This window comes from Sceloporus occidentalis, unplaced genomic scaffold (genome assembly GCF_023333645.1).
Source record: "Sceloporus occidentalis isolate IW3139 unplaced genomic scaffold, rSceOcc1.0.p SCAF_2, whole genome shotgun sequence".
NCBI lineage: Eukaryota > Metazoa > Chordata > Lepidosauria > Squamata > Phrynosomatidae > Sceloporus > Sceloporus occidentalis.
The window spans coordinates 122,489,223-122,510,439 of NW_028316982.1; the positions used below are offsets into that span (position 1 = coordinate 122,489,223).

General features: G+C 40.8%; 1 protein-coding gene across 1 annotated transcript in view; it reads right to left on the reverse strand.

Annotated features, from left to right (window-relative positions):
• The window catches only part of ZSWIM8 (zinc finger SWIM-type containing 8), a 76,337-nt gene extending 55,201 nt beyond the window's left edge, over nt 1-21,136 (reverse strand). The window contains exons 1-4 of the mRNA XM_089510789.1: nt 20,021-21,136; nt 12,620-12,773; nt 7,074-7,168; nt 3,639-3,811 (exon numbers count right to left, since the gene is read on the reverse strand). Of these exons, the coding sequence (XP_089366915.1) occupies nt 3,639-3,811; nt 7,074-7,168; nt 12,620-12,773; nt 20,021-20,198 (600 nt within the window). The 5' untranslated portion in view covers nt 20,199-21,136. The remainder of the gene's footprint in view (nt 1-3,638; nt 3,812-7,073; nt 7,169-12,619; nt 12,774-20,020) is intronic.
• Between the last annotated feature and the right edge of the window lie 81 nt (nt 21,137-21,217).

Here is a 21,217-nt window from a genome sequence, read left to right on the forward strand (position 1 = left end):
TGTGCATTTCAGGCTGGATTGCATTAATTAAAAGGTTCTTAGCACCTAATTTTTTCTTTCTCTTTCAAGCCATCCTTCACTGTCTAAATTTAACTTGTTGCAGATGTTCATTAACAATTTCATTTTTTGACAACAAGCAGTCTATATCTCCTAAATCAATCAGACATATCCACTCTAATCTTGGAAGACTGGCAATCCCAGATATCAAACACTACCTTTATGCTTTCCAATTGGTCTAATTTACTCAGATTATTAAACATACAGCCTCATCCAGATGGGTCAAGGGCAGAGTTAAAGTCTGCTTTCTCAGCCACTTTCAAATTCATCTTCTCCACAAACTCAAGAAAATCACTCACTACAAAACTCATTTCTCTGTCACTCATTAACTATATGGAAAAACTGGACACGTTTTGGCTCCTGATCGTTCCCCCTTTGAGGCCCTTCTTACTCCATCCAAGTTTTCATATGCCAGATGAATTTAATCACTTTAAAGAATGGAGAGATCAATTAAACACAGTGAAGACCAATTTATGTGTGGAAAAACTAAAACTAAGAAATCACTTTTCATTCAACTACAATATATTAAAACTGTATGTGTATGTTGTGTTCCTTAAAATTGTTCCTGACTTATGGCAACCCCAAAGCAAACCTATTATGGGGTTTTCTTGGCAAGATATGTTCAGAGGAAGTTTGCCATTGCCTTCTCCTGGGGCTGAGACAGTGTGACTTGCCCAAGGTCACACAGCAGATTTCATGGCTGAGCCAGGAATTGAACCCTGGTCTCCAGAGTCGTAGTCCAATACTCAAACCACTACATCACAATTTCAAATCCACCAAGTCTACTCTTTTACCATCTGCCTGGCAGTGAAAGGAGAAATTCCACATCCACTAACTCCTTATGAGTCACTATGCGCTGACAACAATCCAAAATAAAGGGGAGGCTGCAATTCTATCTTGAATATCAGTGGAGGCCACATATGGGAATAGCCTCTTTCCCAGACCAGTGGCGTCCCTAGGGTTGATGTCCCCCAGTGTGATCACTCATGGTGTCAGCCCCCCCTCCCATTAACCTCATCCCATTTCACACCATACAGAATCCTTGCTAATGTTTCTTTGCACTAATGTTATTCATAAATCATAATTCCCATATATCACTGAATGTAATGTACCACAGTTGTAACACAAACTATCAAAATTATAATTATACCTTCAAATTACAATAGCATACACAAAACCTACATAGTGAAGATTTGGTTGAAATGAAATGGTTTTTAAATAAAATTTTAAAACAATTGTTTTTTTAAAAAACAGTATCAAAATGTTTAATTTTTTTAGATTTAAAATTTTGAATTTTGAAATTTTAATTTTTAAAAAATTGGGGGGTCCCTTTCTTCTTCCACTGAGCTTCACCTCACTCCCATCATGTCTTAAAGCATTTCAAAGAGATACAGGCAACTGCACAATGTTTCTGCCATAATACAGGTATTTGAGCAGCAATGGTTCACAACCCTCCCCCTTTTTTTTTAGGGTGTCACCTGGTGCACCTAGCACCCCCCAGTGTCCTAGACTGTCCTAGACTAACTTGGCAATCAGACCTTGGGGTGAACTGACTCAAACAGGTTCCATATTTGTTCCTCTCTCCCTTATAAGCGGGGATCAGTTAACACAAGAGAAGGAATACTTAAAACAATTCACATACCGTATTTAACTATCATCCAGTTATCAAGAACAGCTTCAAATGCCCCACCATAATGCTGGAGGGGTTGCAAACAAACTATCTCCATATATGGATAGAATGTCCTAAAACTAAAACCTTTTGGACAGCGGTCATAAACCAGATCTCACTTATCACCAAACCAACAATCTATTGCCTAAAAAACCCACAAAAAACAACAATCCATTGCTGTCCTGCACTTTTGTTACTCCATTTGTATACCAAAGAAAACAGTGCTTTGAAACATAGAACCTTATCTCCTTCCTTCTAATTGCTACAAGAACTGAAATAACTGCTCACTGAAAGACAGGAGGTTTAATTCTGGAAAAATGGTGGACTAAAGTTAATACATGGTTACTGGAAAAAGTTTCTTACACCGTCAATTTTTGTAATGGACAAAAGAAATCACACTTCTTTTATGAGGACTGGTTAACTCATTAATTATGTTAGCTTTACTTCACATTTGCCCAGACCACCATCAGGAATTGCTGACTTATGGAGAAACACTTTCTGCTTGAACACAACCCCATCACAAAAGGCTCCCTCAGTGAACTTTTATTAGAACGTGGACAGAATCTCTCTCTTTCTCTATAACTTGAAACAGTCCTACTGGTAAGTCATCTTTTTGGAGTGATTTGTTTCCTCCAAGTGCTCTGAGAGCAGTGTCTTGTTTGCACTCTTCTCTGATAATGCCCCTGGTTTCAGTCCAGAATTTTGACTGTGCCACAATTCACTCTCAGTTTCACTTTTGAATCAAAAATGGAACATTTCATCTTCTGCTTTCATTGTTTTCTGGATTATTATAAAAGTAAAACTTTTGAAGTCATATAATTTAATTTTTCTTATCAATCAGTCCGTCAGTCATAATTTATTATAGTCCACAGACCCAAAATTTACACATTCAATCAAAATATACATATCATCAAATTCCCCAAATTAAAATTGTCCACAATAATACAAGAGTCGCAGAAGTTGCTAAATCTTACTCTAACTCAATTCTATTTTTCTTCTTATTCATTTTAGCTCTCACCGGGCACAAAACTCTGAAATTTTAAATTGAGTATTTTACCAGCAACTTACAGGTATAGGCTATTCCTTGCTTCCTTCAGCCTGCCTTGCCACAGGAGAGCAATTTACAGTGCCTCACTGTCACAGATGCAATGAACGCCACAGAGCCAAACACAAAATTTTGCTTAATATACAAGTACTCGTGGAAGTCAGAAATGCTGCTGAAAAATGAAAAAGAAACCTACAATTGCTTAACGCTAGTTTCTGGGAGTTATACAAAAGAGGTAGTCAGAGAACAAAAAAATGAAAAGCTATATTTTCACATTACTACATAAACCTTTCAGGGACCCACCTATCTCTTTCTGTTTGATATGATGTGGCTGTCAGAATTCAACGGAAGAACACCCAAAGTCCATGAAAATACCACAAAGTACAACAAAATACAAAAAATACAAAAGAGCTATGCTTTTATTGGCCAAACAAAATGCAGAAAATATGCCATGCAAACTTTTGAAGCTTCACTAAACCCATTCATTTAATGCACGTAATCTAGTTGGGACTAGCAATCTGATATATGATTTAAACCATTATTTCTAGACTCAAAATTGGATGTCAGACACAGCATCCGATGGCATGGACTAGTGGCCAGTTTTAGAAGGTAACATATGTAAGCAAATGTGTAGCCTTGATGCTTTCAGATTTTGCAGCCATTCAGCTGTTCATAGAAAAATGCTAAATATTTCTAAATAAATACAGATGAGTGAAATATGGAATACCCTTTAGTTTCAAATATGAGCTCATAAAGTGCCACATACTAAAACACAAAGAAATGCCAGGTCCGGAACCTAGCATTCCTGAATACTTTGATTCTAAGATTATTTGTGTAATACAGCGACAGGCATCACTGAAGGCTTACATTGTGTATCCGGAAAAGACAGAGGGCTACAACATGGGCACACCATTTGGCCCCAGCTCCACAAGTGCAGCTACACGAGGTGATCCTGCATCTGTCAAACATCACTGCCACGTTGTACGCTCCTTTTGGCGGCACCATCTGGGGAGGCACCACTGTAGCACTCAGGTGGAAACCTGTTGGAGATCAGGCCAAAGGTTACTATCTAGCATGCAAACAAGGGGATACAGTGTTCTATAGTCACAAAATGAGAGCTACTACAACTCACATCTATTACTAATAGACCAATTATACCAAAACACCACCATCTACAATAGTAAAACCTCCTTGTTTCAATCAAAGTTTAAGTCCCATATTTTAGTGGGCTACAACAGCTTTTACCAACCATCAGTTCAAATCAGTAAAAATAACCTTTCAAGAAAAGAATGTTTAACATGATAGGTTTGTATTTTGTCTACGAGATCTCTATTAGTGTTTAAAATTAGATACCTTCTTACTGACCATTCTTTATACATTCCCGAAGGCACTTTAAGACTGTATACACATTCACTGGACAGGTTTGCGTGAGGGGACTGTAACTTAATACAAACTTTGGTCTGTTTCTACACAACCCTATTTCATCAGTACTATTTATAAGATGGCCAGAGTTCCTTCTACAGAAAGATGTCTGGTTTTTACCTAAGGACAAATCAGGATTTGTGCAAAAAGAAATTAAACAGAGTTTAAGTTCTACTTTCATCTACAAGGGAAGAGTTGAGAGAGAGGAGGCAGTTTTGTTCATGCACACAGTGCTAAACTTGGGCTGGAAAATCCACAACGTTCCAGATGCTGATGAATTAAACCATGCTATTTGGTACAGTCCTGGGCAACTTCAGTGAATTTACTGCAAGTTGCAATAATACCCCTTTAGTTGCTGGCAAAATTCAGCAGCAGACTACAGCAACAGGTATGAGAATTGTGCAGCCCTAAGAAAACTCTATGAAATTAATAGGGTCGTCATAAGTAGACAGGCAACATGAAGGCACATACATTCCTGCCAGATGTTAGTGGACCACAATTCCCAGCATTCCTCACTTTTGATACGGTTGGCAACAACTGCTAGGTGCAATTCTACATCTGGAGGGCTGCATCACATTGACCCTCTCATTATAAACCATTTAAAGCATGCTAAATGCTTGCTTTGAATGGGTGTTTTCCAGGTTGTCAATGAAATGAGGTGGCATATATTGCCACTGAAATTTGGTGGCAAGGTTTTTCAAGACACCTTGAGGGAATATAAAAATGGCCTTGGGAACTGAATGCTGCCCACTGACTATGTATTTTCCACCCCTGATTTAGCAGTCAAATATATGCAAATCAAGCTCTGGTGAATTTGAACAGGGCGGACTCTCAGGCTGGCAGAATTTGAAAGTTTTTCCAAGTTGTCTGATAAATCCAGAAATGACATTTTCTCCCACTGTCATGTAATGGTTTACACTGCTCATTGTCCAATTCATGCCTAGTATTTACAGGAAGCAGCTATTTTTCATCCCTAGAAGATCCTTTCCTCACTAAATAAGGCTATTAAGAACTCAATATGTGTAATTTCCAGAATGCCATGATAAGCATAAAAAGCTCTAATTCTAGGGATAATAGGTTTCTAGATAACCCAGTGTAAAGCAACAGAGCAATTTTTGCCTGTAAACGTGAGAAGCAATTGTACTCATACCACTGTGGGATTTTGAGAAAAGTGTAACTACTAGTATAGTGCACAAACAGGACTCCAACCATTGCCTTCTATGGTTCCAAGTATCATACCAAAACATATCTTTTAGACTGTAAGCCTGAGGGCAGGGAACTGTCTAATTAAAAATAATAATTGTAAGCCGCTCTGATAGCCTTTAGGGCTGAAGGGCGGGGTATGAATACCATAAATAAATACATAAATAAATAAATAATATCTGAAATAGGACTTTCCACTTCCACCTTTCAGCTGGAGAATCATACTTTTGAGAGATCTCCTATTAGACTGCAATCCAGTAAGTGTCATACGCTCCCATGAATGGTAATCCTCATTGTTCCTTACTATGGAGAACTAAGTAGTAGAAATGAGAGGCCCTCCATGCTTCTATAGGAAACAGTTTCCCTCTCAGACTAGGACTAAGTTTAACACATTTTTGAAGGCTCCCCACGTGACAGTGAAGAAACATGGCAACAAGGCTGCTGATATAAAAGGCAAACAGGAAAACAAAATATCAGTATATTTTGTCTTTTAGTAGTGCTTTCTTAAGAATGGACAGCTGATACCTGGGTAACTAAACATTATTTTGAATATTCTTGTGTTTATTTAAAATATCTACATCCCCATCTCTTATTTGTAGTTACTTAAATCATGGCTAAAACCAATATGAAACAGAATAAATACAATATAAAAATGCATCACTAACACTGCAATAGAATGAGCAAGAAAAAAACAAAAAACAAAGATTGAAACACATCAACAGAAATTCAGATCTCCATTTTTAAAGCTGTACAAATAGTTGTGTATTCAAAAGATGTCTACAAGCCAGAGAGGAGACCTTAGAAAATCCTCTCACTAGAAAACAAGAGATACGTTCTATGGTAGGTTGGCCATACCACCCTAACCTATGAAACAAAGGGCTTGAATGGAAAATAATTGTACTGATGAATAGAATCAACGACTGTATGGAAAATATATGGAAAAAAATAGAAAATTTATTAGTACATTGTAATGGTGGACAGTTCTGAGTTATGTGAGAACACTACCACATTCAGACAACTATGTTTGGCATAATGTCTGAGCTGAGAAGCCTCAGTTAAGAGCAGTCTCGTCTTCTGAAGGCTACAGCATCAAGAGACAACTTTACATATGCCATTATTCTTCTGTATGCTTGAAGCTCAAACAGCTATTTGGATTACAAAACATAATTAGTGAACAAACAAATATATGGCAAATATCAATACATTAATGTTATTATACAATAACTGTAATATGTGTACTAAGGTAATAATGAAACTATAGATGCATGTGTAAGATAACAAATAACAACACATGAAAGCTATTGGTAGTAATTTTTTAGTTATAGCAAAGCTTCCTTTCTAGATCCAGCCATCAATTGATACCTGTAGTGATTTCAGTTTTCTGCCAAACTGAGAGAAGGTCTCTAGAGGATCCAGCCCTTCATACTACTGTGTGACAGACACAGGTAAACGAGTCTTTCCCCAACTCCTTCCCACCAGACCCTGCAATTCCAAATGGGTGCTGCAACATGCATCTTCAAGCAGCTGAAACAGGGTAAATACTAAGGCAGTACAGTTGCACAGAAACCTCAACTCAAAAATCTTTCATCCTAAACTTTTTTTCCAAGAGGAATTTTAATATCTGAGCGAAAATGTCGTTCAGCTTGAATTCAAGGTAGTCAGATGAAAAGTTCATACCTATCTGCAAGGGGTCCTTAACAGCCCTCATCCGGAAGAGCTGTTCACCTCTCTGGAACTCATCTGCACTGCCATTTGCCAGGCAGGAGTATAGCCTAAGAAAAGCAAATCACTCTGTTATAAAAGCATTCCTCAATGGAAGCAAGTAGCAATGCATTTTTCTTAATAGTGAACCAGGGTACGCCAATCTAAATCAACCATGTTGTGTGTATGTGTGTGTGTGTACAGATTTGAGGGGTGCATGTTCTATTCTTTAAATAGAAAGACAGTGCTAGGATGACATGAAAGGGGGAACAGGCCAGCTGTGACTTTTAACAGATCAGATGAAGACAGAATTTCATCAGATGCCACTTGTCAAACCCTGCATGACAAGAGGCATCTACCCAAACTCCTTCCTCAACTGAAGAAAAGGAGGCCTATCCTCTCTTTTATCTTGTCAATCTACTTACAAATACAGATGGGCATGTATGGTTAAAAAGTAAGACCAGTGTTCCAAATTGTAAATGTTTGTAGACAGTGAGAATTACTGTTCTTGCACACAGAAATGTACCAAGAATCAACCCAAACCTGAAATCTCAGCATTTTCCATTCCACTTGTAGGAGGATGGATTCACATTGCATAATTTGTTTATACTGTATCTCACAAGAAACTGACTGGGCACTTGTGAAAACCAGACTCATTAACATACAGTTTTATATATGTATGTGTGTGCATGTGCGTGTGTGTGTGCTTTTCCTAAAATGTTTGCCTCAATAAAGTCAAAAGAATACAATGAAACAATCAATAAACTCAGACTGCATCTATACTACTTTTGCACTGCACCTGAAGAAGTGGGTTTATATCCATGAAAGCCCATGCTAAAATAAAACCTAATCAGTTTTAAAAGTACTGCTACATTCCTTTCCCCACTCCCTCTCCCATCCCCCCTTTTAAAAATGGAAGTTTTAACAATGTGGCATAAGGTTGCTGAGGAATGAGTTAAGCTGAAATCCCTAGGCAAAAAATTATAGAGTTTGGATGTCACCATGGAAGAGATCATTTCCCAACCAGACAGTGGTTTGACAGAGACAGGAAAGCTACTATCATATGAACACACCAGAAGGCACTGGCATGAGAGAAGGCATTCCTTCTGTTATCCCAACCCCTGATATGGTTTTAAAGACAATGGTTTAGAATTAGCTACAAAATAAACTAGGATGCCAATGCAACTGTTTCAGCAGAAGAATTACATGTGCAGATCTACAGCACTATATAAATAAATAATAATAATAACAACAATAATGATGATGATTTCAGTACACAATCTATTCAGCAATCTAGCCTGTCCATTTTCAACATGCTGACATTTTTGGACAGTTTTTAAAAGCAGCCCCACAAAAAGCATATTCAAGTAGTTGGCCCTCCAAATTTGCGACTTAGACTTTTGCAGATTTGATTATTCACAGATTTGATTCTTATGTTCTCTCTAGGTCCTCCAATGCAAACTCTATGGACAACTTCATGTTGGAGGACCTTCATGTTGGAGGACCTAGTGATTCCTAGAGAGAACACTTATCTAGGCATTTGCTCTCCAGTGTGATTCTCTGCCTAACTTCTGGCAGAGGTTATCCACTGAGTTGCACTGGAGGACCTCAAGAGATGTCATCTTTGGTTTAAAAAATCAGTGTTTTTTTTTTTATTTGCGGTTTTTCCACATTCACAGGTGTGCTGCATGGTTAGCCCCAGCAAATGTAGAGGGGCCACTGTACTTCACTAATGCTATAACTAAGAGTCACTATGCTTACATCTTACTTTTCTAAAAATTGGCATAGCTAGTGCATCAGCCTCAGTTCAACAGAGCAACAATTGGATTTAATGATTGTTACACTTGGTCTTTGACACCAGAGGTCCATGAAGCACACCCAACCAGCATTTTCAAAGAGAACACTCTGCTATTTCATCCAGCATATGCTGAAAAGAGTATGTTCCTTTGGAACCACTGGACCTGTCACCACCTTTTCATATCAGCAAACATGATATTTTTCTGGACTATCTCTCTTGGATGGACTTGGAGGCTGTATTCTAAAGTAGTTCTGTCTAGAACTATTACAGGTCTAGAAAGTGGTTCTAGGAGATTCTTGTTCAATGCCCAGATCATAACATCCATCTGAGCTCTATTGTGTACCCCAAGCTCTTAAATATTTACTTGAAACCACTGGAAATGTTTATTCAGAGATTTGAAGTATGTTGACGACACCCAACTCTTCTACTCCTTTTCATCCAAATCTAAGGAAACCGTTTCAGTTCTAAACCGCTGCCTGGAATCAATAGTGAACTGGAGAAGAACAAACAAACTGAAACTTAATGAGCCCTAGTGGCACAGTGGTTAAATGCCTGTACTGCAGCCACTCACTCAAACCATAAGGTTGCGAGTTCAATACCAGCGAAAGGGCTCAAGCTTGACTCAGGCTTGCATCCTTCCGAAGAGGTCGCTAAAATGAGTACCCAGATTATTAGGGGCAATAAGCTTACACTTTGTAAACTGCTTAGACACTGTTAGTTCAGTATGAAGTGGTATATAAATGAAGCTGTTTGTTTGTTTTGTTTGTTTTAATCCAAACAAGAGAGCAGTAGTCTTGCCCAGTCAAAAGAAAAATAAAGTAATAGGGATTCAAATCCTGAATGGGATTACACTTCCTCTGGAGTTTGGGTGTATTGCTGGAGTCAGCCCTTAGCCTAGATTCCCAGTGGTGGTTGGGAGTCCATTCTTCAAGATGTACGATCTGGCCTTTTGGGTTACTGTAACACATTCTACACCTGGCTGCATCTGAAGAAAGTTCAAATACGCTGAAAGCATATGCTGAAAGATGCGCCGGAAGAAGGCTCCACTTATCCCAGAAGGAATAATGTCGCACACACCTGTGGCATGCATGCTCCATGCCACCACACACCGCCGCGTGCACAAGCCCCATTCATTCTAATGGGACTCAAGCATACGCGGAATTCCCCTTACACAGGGAGGTCCGGAACGGATCCCCGCATAAGGGAAGGGATCACTGTACTAAAGAAAAAAACAATAGTAGTTGAGTGCAGAAAGAAAATACATAATAAATAATAAAGAAAGTTTAAGAAACAAGAGCTAGTTCTGTTAGGTAGTGAGGAAGTTAGAATGGAAGATCAAGGACAGGGAGAGTTAAAGAGGAAAAGTAGGAAGAATGTTAGAAGAATGCAGAAGAGGGTTTGAGTAAGTGGAAGAAGGTATGAGGAAGCTGGTAAAGGAGGGAGATGTGGGTGGATGAGTGGACGGAGAAGGAAAGGAGGTGAAGGAGGAGTGGAGTAGGGAGGGAATAATATGGAAGAGGTAATATATATGGAGTGTGTATGTGTATGGAAATAAATCTGAGGATAAGAGAATATGAGACTGTACACAAGTATATCAACAAGAGTGTACTCATGTACAAGTTGAAATCATGTATAGGACGAGGGTTTCAGGGTCAAAATCCTGGGTTTTGATATGACCCAGTAAAACTTAGGGGGCAAGAGTAAAACTTAGGGGGCTATAAGGAAGGATGGAAAGGGGGAAATACCACTTCCGTCCCGCCCTCTCCTTCTCTGAACCACTTCCAACTAATTCTCAGGTGCTCGAGGAGAAGTTTTAACATCGGATTGAGAAAGGAAGCAAGTGGATTTAAATGGGGAGTTGTTTCCATAGGAAGCAAGGTCTTGCAAAATGGACTGGAGAGATGGTTATATATGGAGAATTTTTTTGATAGGAAGCCAAGTCTGTGAAAAGGGACCAGAGAGAGAAGCAAGTGGATTTAAATGTGGAGATTTTTCCACAGGAAGCCAGGTCTTCTCATGGGGTTTTCTTTGCAAGATTTGTTCAGAGGGGGTTGGCCTTTTGCCTTCCTCTGTGGCTAAGAGAATGTGACTTGTCACCCAGTGAGTTTCCATGGCTGAGTGGAGATTTGAATTCTGGTCTCCAGAGTTGTTGTCCAACACTCAAACTAATATACCATGATGGGTCCCAAAAATCAAACAAAAAACTACCCAGTATTACTGCTATTTAACATACAAGTTCCCTTGCTGCAGTCCAGCTACATCAATTTTGTCATGAGACTTATAGTAATAATTTCCAGCATTCTGCATAGTACTGAGATCGAGGTACCAGTGGTACAAAACAACTTAACCTGCCTTGGCTAGGTATTTTCCTATTTATGACCAACCAGACACAGAAGCATGCTGAGTGAAATGATACACCATCAGATCACTATCTAATCAGTTTTTAAAAATCACACATTTATAAATGTTGGAAAGCTGGGGTTCAAGAATAAACTTTTTATTATATCTGGAGGTCTTGTGATAAAGCGAAAAGGTGCTGGAGATTAATACAAAAGACAATGCACTCTCTTTCTAAGTAAAATTGAACTAAGATCAGAAATGTTTTTGTTGGGCATATGAAAGAAGAAATTACAGGATGTAAATTATAAAGTGATGTATTATATAATAATAGTACCAAAAATGTTGTTTGTATAGAGCTGGAAAACAAACTGCCTTCCCACAGAAGGAGAGTGGATTACTAAAAGTGTTTGAATTGGCTGAGAAGGATAAAATAGCAACTTTAATCAAAGGAAAAACCTTTGGACAAGTTTTAAAAAGACTGGAATTTATTTTTGTCCTACATGAAGAAGAAACATGGGAAGATTATGACTATGGATACTGGGAAATGAAGCGATTTTATTTTATTTTTTAGGTCAAAAGCAATATATAAAATTTAATATTAGTTGAGAATTGATACAGACTAAGTGTATTATTTTCAGGCTTGGAATGTGGGAAGTCAATATAGTTTATGTAAGTTTTGTTAAGTAGGCTTATGTCTTGGGAGTTTTTTAGTTTAGTTTGTAGTAAGAGAGGTTTTAGGAGGGTTGGGAGATAAAGAAGATTAGTTGGTTTTATGTTTTTAGTATAGTTTAAGAAGGTGCTTTTGTATTACGCATTATAGCCTGTGTGTAATTGAGTTACTGTTCTATTTGATAATGTATTCTTATGTTTGAAAGCATAATTTTTTTTAAAAAATTAATTAAAAAATTCCCATTAACTTAAAATCAGCCTGTTCCTGCTTAGCTCTGAGCAATGAAATACTAGCCTAAACAGGAAAATCTAACTGCTCTGGATGTTTTTAAAATCTAAACGTACTTACACTATTTGTTATTGTTATAGGCCTTCAAGTCAGCTCCAATTTATGGCGACCCTATCTGAGTGTTTTCTTGGCAAACTTTCTTCATAAGAGATTTGTCATTGCCTTCCTGTAAGGAAGGCTGTGAGGTGTGATTTTCCCCATAGTCACCCAAGGGATTTTCACGGCTGTGTGAGGAGTCAGACCTTTGTCTCAGAATCCTAATCCAACGCTCAAACCACTGTACCATGTGGGTTCACATTTAAATCATATCAGACTGCCAATTTCACTAACAGTAAATATAAGATACTGCAAGCAGATTACCAGGCTTGTAAGATAAGCAAAAATGATTTTAAAGAGAGGAGAAATGCCAAACTAAGAAGACACTACCTGATGTCTTCTTCATTCTCGGGAAAGCTCCAAAAAGCAATACGAAGCTGCAGCTGTTCAGGCACTGGTGGGTAAACTTTCTCCACCACTTCAAATGGAATGTGAAATGCCACCTGTTTTGCAGAAAGCTCCACCAATGGAATCACCAGCCCATCTAAAACAATATAGAATATTATATAAAGTTATCTGAATTGTTAAAACAGCATTCAATCATAATATGAATTATGCTCTTAGAAGGACTTTCCTAGTTCTCCTCAAAATGCACAAAGCTCTTTGGAGCCTAGCTAGTTTATGGCTAATATCTAGAATCAATTCAGTAATATACCAAGCCCATAACTCCCAAAAGATGGCACCATATTTGCCCCCCTTTGTATTTAATAACTACTTAGCTCAGAAAAGATTCAGCCAGTATAGTTTCTTCCAACATCAATATCAGGGTCACACTTGCCAGATTTTGCTTACCCACTAAAGAGTAGGCCCCACTTTTTGCCCAGTTTGCAAGACATGCCAAAGTGATGAAAGGAGGAAACAAATAAAAACCTATTAGTCAGAAGTCAAGCAGCTGTATCTAATTCAGTATGTATGAATGTGAGAGAGAAAACATTCATTTTTATGAGAGAGAAAACATTCATTTTTATGAGGCTACACAGATTTTAGCTAGAAAGTTTTTGGATAAAAAACTTAATTTTGATTAAAAATCATTTTTTAAAAAAATTAAAAATGGCTATCTAATTTTGAAAAATCTGTTTTTAATGTGAATATCATCAGTTTTATCTACTCTGCATAACATATCAAGTACAAAAAAGTAATGAGTAAAATGGAGATGAATAATATGGCTGCTAATTTCCAGGTCAGAGATAATATTTATGTATGTTACTACTTTTTTAAAAACTGAAATGTAATACTAACGTTCTATGAGAAACATGAAAATGACCATAACTGAATTGTTGGTGAACTAACAATTAAATGTTAATAATCTGATGAAGGGGACTATTACGAAGTTTTCCCCTCAAGACATTTTCATTTAGAAAACACAGAACTTCTAGTACTCTGTAAAATTAATGTTCACATATGCCAACAATCTTTGTTTGCAAACGCAATTTTGTCCCAGTTGAATTCCATAGTGATGCAAAATTCTTCAAATAAACTGTTTTCGTTTTTAAAGGACACTATGCTTGTGTAACAAATTCAGTATCTAACATACTTCCAAATACATACAGATCAGTTTAGGGATGTCATTCCTGGATATATGATTCTTGGCTCCTCCAAAGTGGGTCTTACGTCTGCTTCAGGCTTTCCATTTTTTGGCACAACTTTGTGCCGGTAAGCGTGTGAGCGCTAGGACTTAAAAGCTTCAAGTTTCAGTCCCCTATAAGATATTAAAACTCATTGGATGACTTTGCACTAGTCTCTCTCAGCTTGATTTAGTGGGGGTATTGTGAAGATAAAGGGAGGAAGAGATTGCAAATATCCTTGGAGAAAAGGGATGATATAAATATATGTAATTGTTGAGTTTGTCTACGAAGCTTTGTTTTTTTCAGAATTTGTTTAGTATTTGCATAAATCAGTGCTGAGACCTGAGGAAAAGCTGCAGCCTATTCAGAATAGCTTTAAGAAATCTCAATACAGGTTGAGCCTCCTTTACCCAGAATTCCAAAACATTTCAAAAACCAAAACTTTTTTCATGGGTGGCTGAAATAGTGGCCCTATACAGACAGCCAAAATAAAGCTGCTTCGAGTCACATTGGAGGTATGGTGTTTCAATGATGCGTGTGCCCTAAGAGTCTGGAAGCTGCACGAAAGCTGCATGCCAGTCCTTAGGACTGGAGCATGGCTTTAGTGCGGCTTCTGGACTCTTAGGATGCATGTATCATTGAAACATCATACCTCCAATGTGACTCGAAGCAGCTTTATTTTGGCTGTCTGTATCAGGCCAGTGAAACCTTTGCTTTCTGATGGCTCAGTGTTCACTAACTTTGTTTCATACACAAAATTATTTAAAATATTGTATGAAATTACCATCAGGATATGTGACTAACGTATATATAAAACAAATGAATTTGGTGTTCAGACTTGGGTCCCATCTCCAAGATACCTCATTGTGTATATATATGCAAATATAGGTATTACCAAAGGGGAAAAAAAATCCCAAGCCCCTCTGGTCCCAAACATTTTGGATATAGGAGACTCAACCTATACCCTACGTTTTACCTAGAACTGCAACATTTTGCTATTCTGCGGGGCCATTCAGACTACCTTTTGTACTAAATTGTAACCTGGATTAAAAGAGGGAAGTTCCCATTGGCACCTGTTTTAACACATCAGGATCAGGGTCTTGCACACCAGATCAAGGGCAAATTCTCCTTAGAGCGGATTTTCCAAAAGTGGATTATTTCCTGTTCTTTTTGGAAAACCCGTTTCTTCCCGGCTGCTGGCAAATGTGAACTTGGCCCTAATCATGATCGGGTCAAGTTCAGGGGAGGAATTTAGGTCAGAGGATGGGCAGTGGGCAGAACATGCCTCCCCTCTCGCAAGCAGCTCTCTCTCTCTCTCTCTTTTGTAATTTTTATTTTGACAGATTATGTGAATGCTTGTGCTACAGGTTGATGCATATTGATAGAATGTGTATGCTTGTGCTACATTTCCCTTTCGTTTGCTTGCTGCCGGCACAGCACGGCACTTTGCAAGTAGCATTTCTTTTAAAATTGTTTTTTGTGTGTGACAGAATATGTGAATGCTTGTGCTACATGTTTCCCTGTCAATTTGGCAAATTGATACAATGTGTGAATGCTTGTGCTACATATGTGTGGGGAAAGGAGGGAAAGCAAGAGGATGCAAAGGAGGAGAAGGAAAGATTGCATTCTGGGATGGCAAGCGGAGGGAAAGCAAGAGGATGCAAAGGAGGAGAGAAGGAGAGATTGCATTCTGGGATGGCAAGCGGAGGGAAAGTAAGAGGATGCAAAGGAGGAGAGAAGGAGAGATTGCATTCTGGGATGGCAAGCGGAGGGAAAGTAAGAGGATGCAAAGGAGGAGAGAAGGAGAGATTGCATTCTGGGATGGGAAACGGAGGGAAAGTAAGAGGATGCAAAGGAGGAGAGAAGGAGAGATTGCATTCTGGGATGGCAAGCGGAGGGAAAGTAAGAGGATGCAAAGGAGGAGAGAAGGAGAGATTGCATTCTGGGATGGGAAACGGAGGGAAAGTAAGAGGATGCAAAGGAGGAGAGAAGGAGAGATTGCATTCTGGGATGGCAAGCGGAGGGAAAGCAAGAGGATGCAAAGGAGGAGAGAAGGAGAGATTGCATTCTGGGATGGCAAACGGAGTGAAAGCAAGAGGATGCAAAGGAGGAGAGAAGGAGAGATTGCATTCTGGGATGGGAAATGGAAAGCAAGAGGATGCAAAGGAGGAGAGAAGGAGATTGCATTGTGGGATGAGAAACAGAGGGAAAGCAAGAGGATGCAAAGGAGGAGAGAAGGAGAGATTGCATTGTGGGATGGGAAACGGAGGGAAAGCCGAGGATGCAAAGCAGAGGGAATCTGAAACCACCTGAAGGCACACAACACATGCACATATACACACAAGTTGACAGAATATGTGAACGCTGCCACCAGTTGTTGTTTTTTCAAGGAGGGGGGAAAGCACCCATTCCATTGCCCAACTGTTGTAGGACACATCATTTTTGACGAAAGCGGAAGTGAATTTGATTGACAACAAAGGAGGCTCTATTTTAAAGCAGTACTGCAAATGTGAACTTCAGAGGGGCAAATTGCATCGATCAAGGTAAAGGGTAGTGAGAACTTCTTTCTGGGAAGATTTGGTACTGGCCCAGCAAATCCAGACCGGATCTACCCAGGGCAAATGATCTAGTGGGAATGGGGCCTGCATCACATGTGATCAACGTTCCTAACAATGCAGCTACCATTCAGGTTTTCCAGCTTGTTTCCTTTCCACTTCATTCCACATCCTTGTTTATAGTCCCATACAATACAGTGTCAAGAAACAAAGAAAGTTCAGTGTAATTGTGGACAAGAGCTAGCATTAATTTAAAAGAATTTAGCTCTTGTAGAAAAGCCACATCCACAGATACAAGTTCATTTCTCAGTTTTGAGTGAACAAATAAATGTGAACATCACTACCACACAGAGGCTAGCATCCTGTTTGTGATATCAGCAGGCATAAGTCCCCCTTATGCTTGAGCATGGTCATTGTGGAGATGATATTCCACCCTCCACAAAACAACAACACTCCTGCATTCACTGTAGTGCTCTGATAGCACCCCCACACTCCATTGCTGGTGAGGAGTGGTAAGGATCAGAGAAGCATCTGGCTATGTCCCCATTGCCAGATACAGACAGCATCATCTGCTAAGACCTTCAGAAGGCTACAGTAGATACCAGCAGAAAGTGTCTCTGGGTCTCCCTCTGGTTATGGGAGCATGGATAGAAGTTTATCCAAACTTGTCTACAATCCACCAGCTATGGAATGGCTGGTGGGGGACTGTAGCAGCACAACAGTGAGTGATGGCGGTGTGTGTTTGACAGGGAGCCATAACAGAGTCCCATATGTGAAACTTAATTGATGTATAGTGTCTAGATCAAGGGAAGTCATAGTGCCACTATATTGTGCTCTGGTCAGGCCCCACCTGGAAAATTGTGTCCAGTTCTGGGCACCACAATTCAAAAAGGACATTGAGAAACTGGAGCGTGTCCAAAGGAGGGCGACTAAAATGGTGAAAGGTCTGGAAACCATGCCCTATGAGGAACGACTTAGGGAGCTGGGGATGTTTAGCCTGGAGAAGAGAAGATTAAGAGGTGATATGATAGCCCTGTTTAAATATTTGAAGGGATGTCATATTGAGGAGGGAGCAAGCTTGTTTTCTGCTGCTCCAGAGACTAGAACCCGAAGCAATGGATGCAAACTGCAGGAAAAGAGATTCCACCTCAACATTAGGAAGAACTTCCTGACAGTAAGGTCTGTTCGACAGTGAAACACACTCCCTCGGAATGTAGTGGAGTCTCCTTTGGAGGTCTTTAAGCAGAGGCTGGATGGCCATTTGTCGGGGATGCTATGACTGTGATTTCCTGCATGGCAGGGGGTTGGACTGGATGGCCCTTGTGGTCTCTTCCAACTCTACGATTCTATGATTCTATGCTCATCCATGCTGGATCCATGCTAGTCCTACCTTTCCAAAGCTGCAGTCTACAGTCAATTTCTAGTAGATTTAACAGGAAGTTAGATATTTCAGATCATGTGCCTATTAAGTACTGCATTTAAAAAAAATTCTGAATTGGGTTAGTGTGTTGTAGCAGTGTCAAAGCTGTATCAGGGAGAGCAAGGTCCAAATTCTCTCTCGGCCATAATGCTCACTTGGGGCATATAATTTTTTCATAACTTAACCCATCTCAAAGGTTTGTTGTGAGGATAAAAACTGGGGGGGGGGAAACTAATTTACCCTTCCCTGAACTTCCCTACAGGAAGGGTGCAACACATATTGAATATCACCATGCGCTTTGAACACTTTTCTATGTTTTTAACTGTATTGTTCTTTTAATGTTCCCAATACTGGGGAACGAGCAGGAAAGAAATATAATCATCATCATTATTACAGTATTCCTTTACAGTTCACTTAGGGACAATCATTTTGTCACTGTAAGGTGAAGCACAGGGGTAGACAACTGTAAGGTGGAAGAAAGTTATCTCCTCCTTCGAGGGCATACCTTTTGCTCCCAGCATGACCAGAAATAAAATCACTTTCGCTCCTGGTTCAAGGATTCAGCCCAAAATACCTTAATCTAAGCATTTTAGGTTTGGGCAGTTTTGGGGGGCAAAGGGACAAAATAGCCAAGCTTTTGTGGCAGTTTGAAGCATCTCTTGGCCAAAAAGGGGTTTTTTTTAATTTGGGGAGGTCTAGGGATGAGGGGGATGAAATGTAATATAAGGTCTTCAAAGCTGCAGTTTTCTCACCTCTTGTAGCATATTTCCATTACTAGCCCAACATTCAAGCATGTTCAGAACCACAAAGTAGGTTTCGACCATTAAGTGAATAACCATCACAAGAGAATGGAATAATCTCTTTTGGGTAGAGATTAAGCATATACTGTGACAAGGTCAGTTTTGTTGCACTGTAACATGACTGAACATTCCCATTCAGTAGTCACTGCCATGCATTTGATCTATGCAACAGCCTACATTTCTATTCAATAATCCCCGCTATACATTCGATTTAGCAACAGTATACCAGTACACAGTAAAGGAAACTAGGCCAGACCAAAATTCAGATCAAATCTGCAGACTATAAACAAAATAGATAAGGAGTGGGAAAGACTTTTACATAAAGGTTCTTTTCCACCCCGTCTATTTTGTTTATAGGTTGAAGGACCCCAGTGAATGTGGGAAAACTGCAAATAAAAGAACACTGTTCTTTTTTACTAAAGAGAACACCTCTCTATGAATTTCTAGGTCCTCCAGTGCAACTCAAGGGTCAACATCTGTCAGAGGTTGATCAAAGAATCATGCTGGAGGACCTACAAATGCCTAGAGAAGCGTTTTCTCTAGACGTTCTAGGTTCTCCAACACAACTCTATGGTCAGCATCTGGCAGGGTTGCGCCAGAGAACCTAGAGATTCCTAGGATTGTTACAGACAGCCAAAATAAAGCTGCTTGGGGTCTCTTTGGAGGTATGCTGTTTAAATGACGCATGGGTCCTAAGAGTCCGGAGGTCGCGCCAAAGCCACACTCCATTCCTAAGCACTGGAGTGCAGCTTTGGTGCAGCTTCCGGACTCTTGGGACGCATGCATCATTGAAACACCATACCTCCAAAGCGACCTGAAGCAGCTTTATTTTGCCCTGTCTGTATAGGGCCTATCAGTCGTCCAGTTAGGGTCAACATCTGCCAGACAATGACCATAGGATTGCACTGGAGGAACTACAGATGACCGGTGGAGTGTTCTCTCTGGGAACTTTCAGGTCCTTCAGTGTGACTCTTGGTTAAAGTTGACACTAGAATTGCACTAGAGACTTGGGCCTGTTACAGACTGCCAAAATAAAGCTGCTTGGGGTCTCTTTGGAGGCATGCTATTTAAATGATGCATGGGTCCTAAGAGTCCGGAGGTCGCGCCAAAGCCACACTCCATTCCTAAGCACTGGAGTGCAGCTTTGGTGCAGCTTCTGGATTCTTAGGGTGCAACAGCATACCTCCAAAGAGACCCCAAGCAGCTTTATTGTGGCAGTCTGTAACAGGCCACTATGTCTTATTTTTTGTGGTATGGCTTATATTGCGCAAAGGCTTAGAAATCCTTCTACGGCTTATTTTATGGGTATGTCTTATTTTCAGGGAAACAGGGTAGTAGCGACTCGCCATTGACCAAGCGTGCTTTTCTGGCCACCTTCGCCAGAGGCTCACCTTTCATCTTGACCGTGGGGGAGTTGGGCCCGGCCGACTGCTTCCGCCATCCTCTCCAGTTCTGGCAAAGGCTCTCCGCCTCGGAAATGAAGGAACAAAGGGAGTCTTCCTCGAAGCGGTCAGAGTCTTCGAAGGAGAAGCGTTCCCCGTCCTCCCACTCCGCAAACATGAGTTCCATCACATCCAGAAACGCCGGGGGAGAGGGGGAAAAGGGGGGCTCCTCCTCCTTCTCTCCGAGAGAGACGCAAAGGCAGGGCTCCAGGACCGAAGTGCGCCGGCGCTTCGGAAGATCCGGACGCTCTTTTAATCCCTGATACGACAACGACAACAGAAGGCAACAATCTGTAAATTGTCACAAGGATCTAAGAGAAAAGACACAGGGCTCTTTAAACCAGGTCAGGACTTTCTCAAGGGAGAAAGCCCATCCCCTGGACGGCTCCTGGTTTGGCTGACAGGGGACCAAACTGTGTGGATGCTGCTGATTCGGATCCAGCCGCCTGGAACCACAACAAGGAAGCAGTCTGGAAACCGGAGCCAGGGTTTAGGATAATGTGCACACGGCTCTTCAGACTTGAATGGGACCAAAGTTTCCTTCAAGGGAGAAATCAAGGATGGCTCCTGGTGTGGCTGACAGTGGAAGCAGTGCTCCTCCTCCTCCTCCTCTTCTTCTCCTCCAAAGGCAGGGCAGCAGCAAGGAGAGGACGGTGGGCCTCCTCCCAGGCGCCATTAGCAAGGGCCAGGTGAAGGCAGGGCCCAGGGAAACAAGGGGGCTGCCATCCTCCCTCTCTCTCTCCCTTAAGCTCTGCTGCTGCTGCTGCTGCTGCTGAGAAGGGGAGCCCAGGAGGAAGGCGCTGGCCCCAAGGGCATTCCCTGAAGCAGGGAGCCTCCAGCTGCCTCAGAGCCGGGGAAGACAACTTTGCACCAAGCGAGGGAAGGAGGAGAAGCTGTTGCTCTCCAATAGAGAGACCTGGAGGGAGGCTGAGCTCTGGGGCTCCTCTCCAGGCCCAGGCGCCACCTCTATCCCTGTATCACAGGCCCCCGGGGCGGCGGGGGGGGGCTGGCCTTCACAAACCGACGACGCCGAGAGGACACTAAGATGGCCCCCCTCTCGCGCACCCCTCCTTCCCTCCCTAAGAAGAAGCCTTCGCTCTCCCCTTCTCCCTCCTCCCCCCCTTGGCCAGCTGAAGCTCGCTTCCG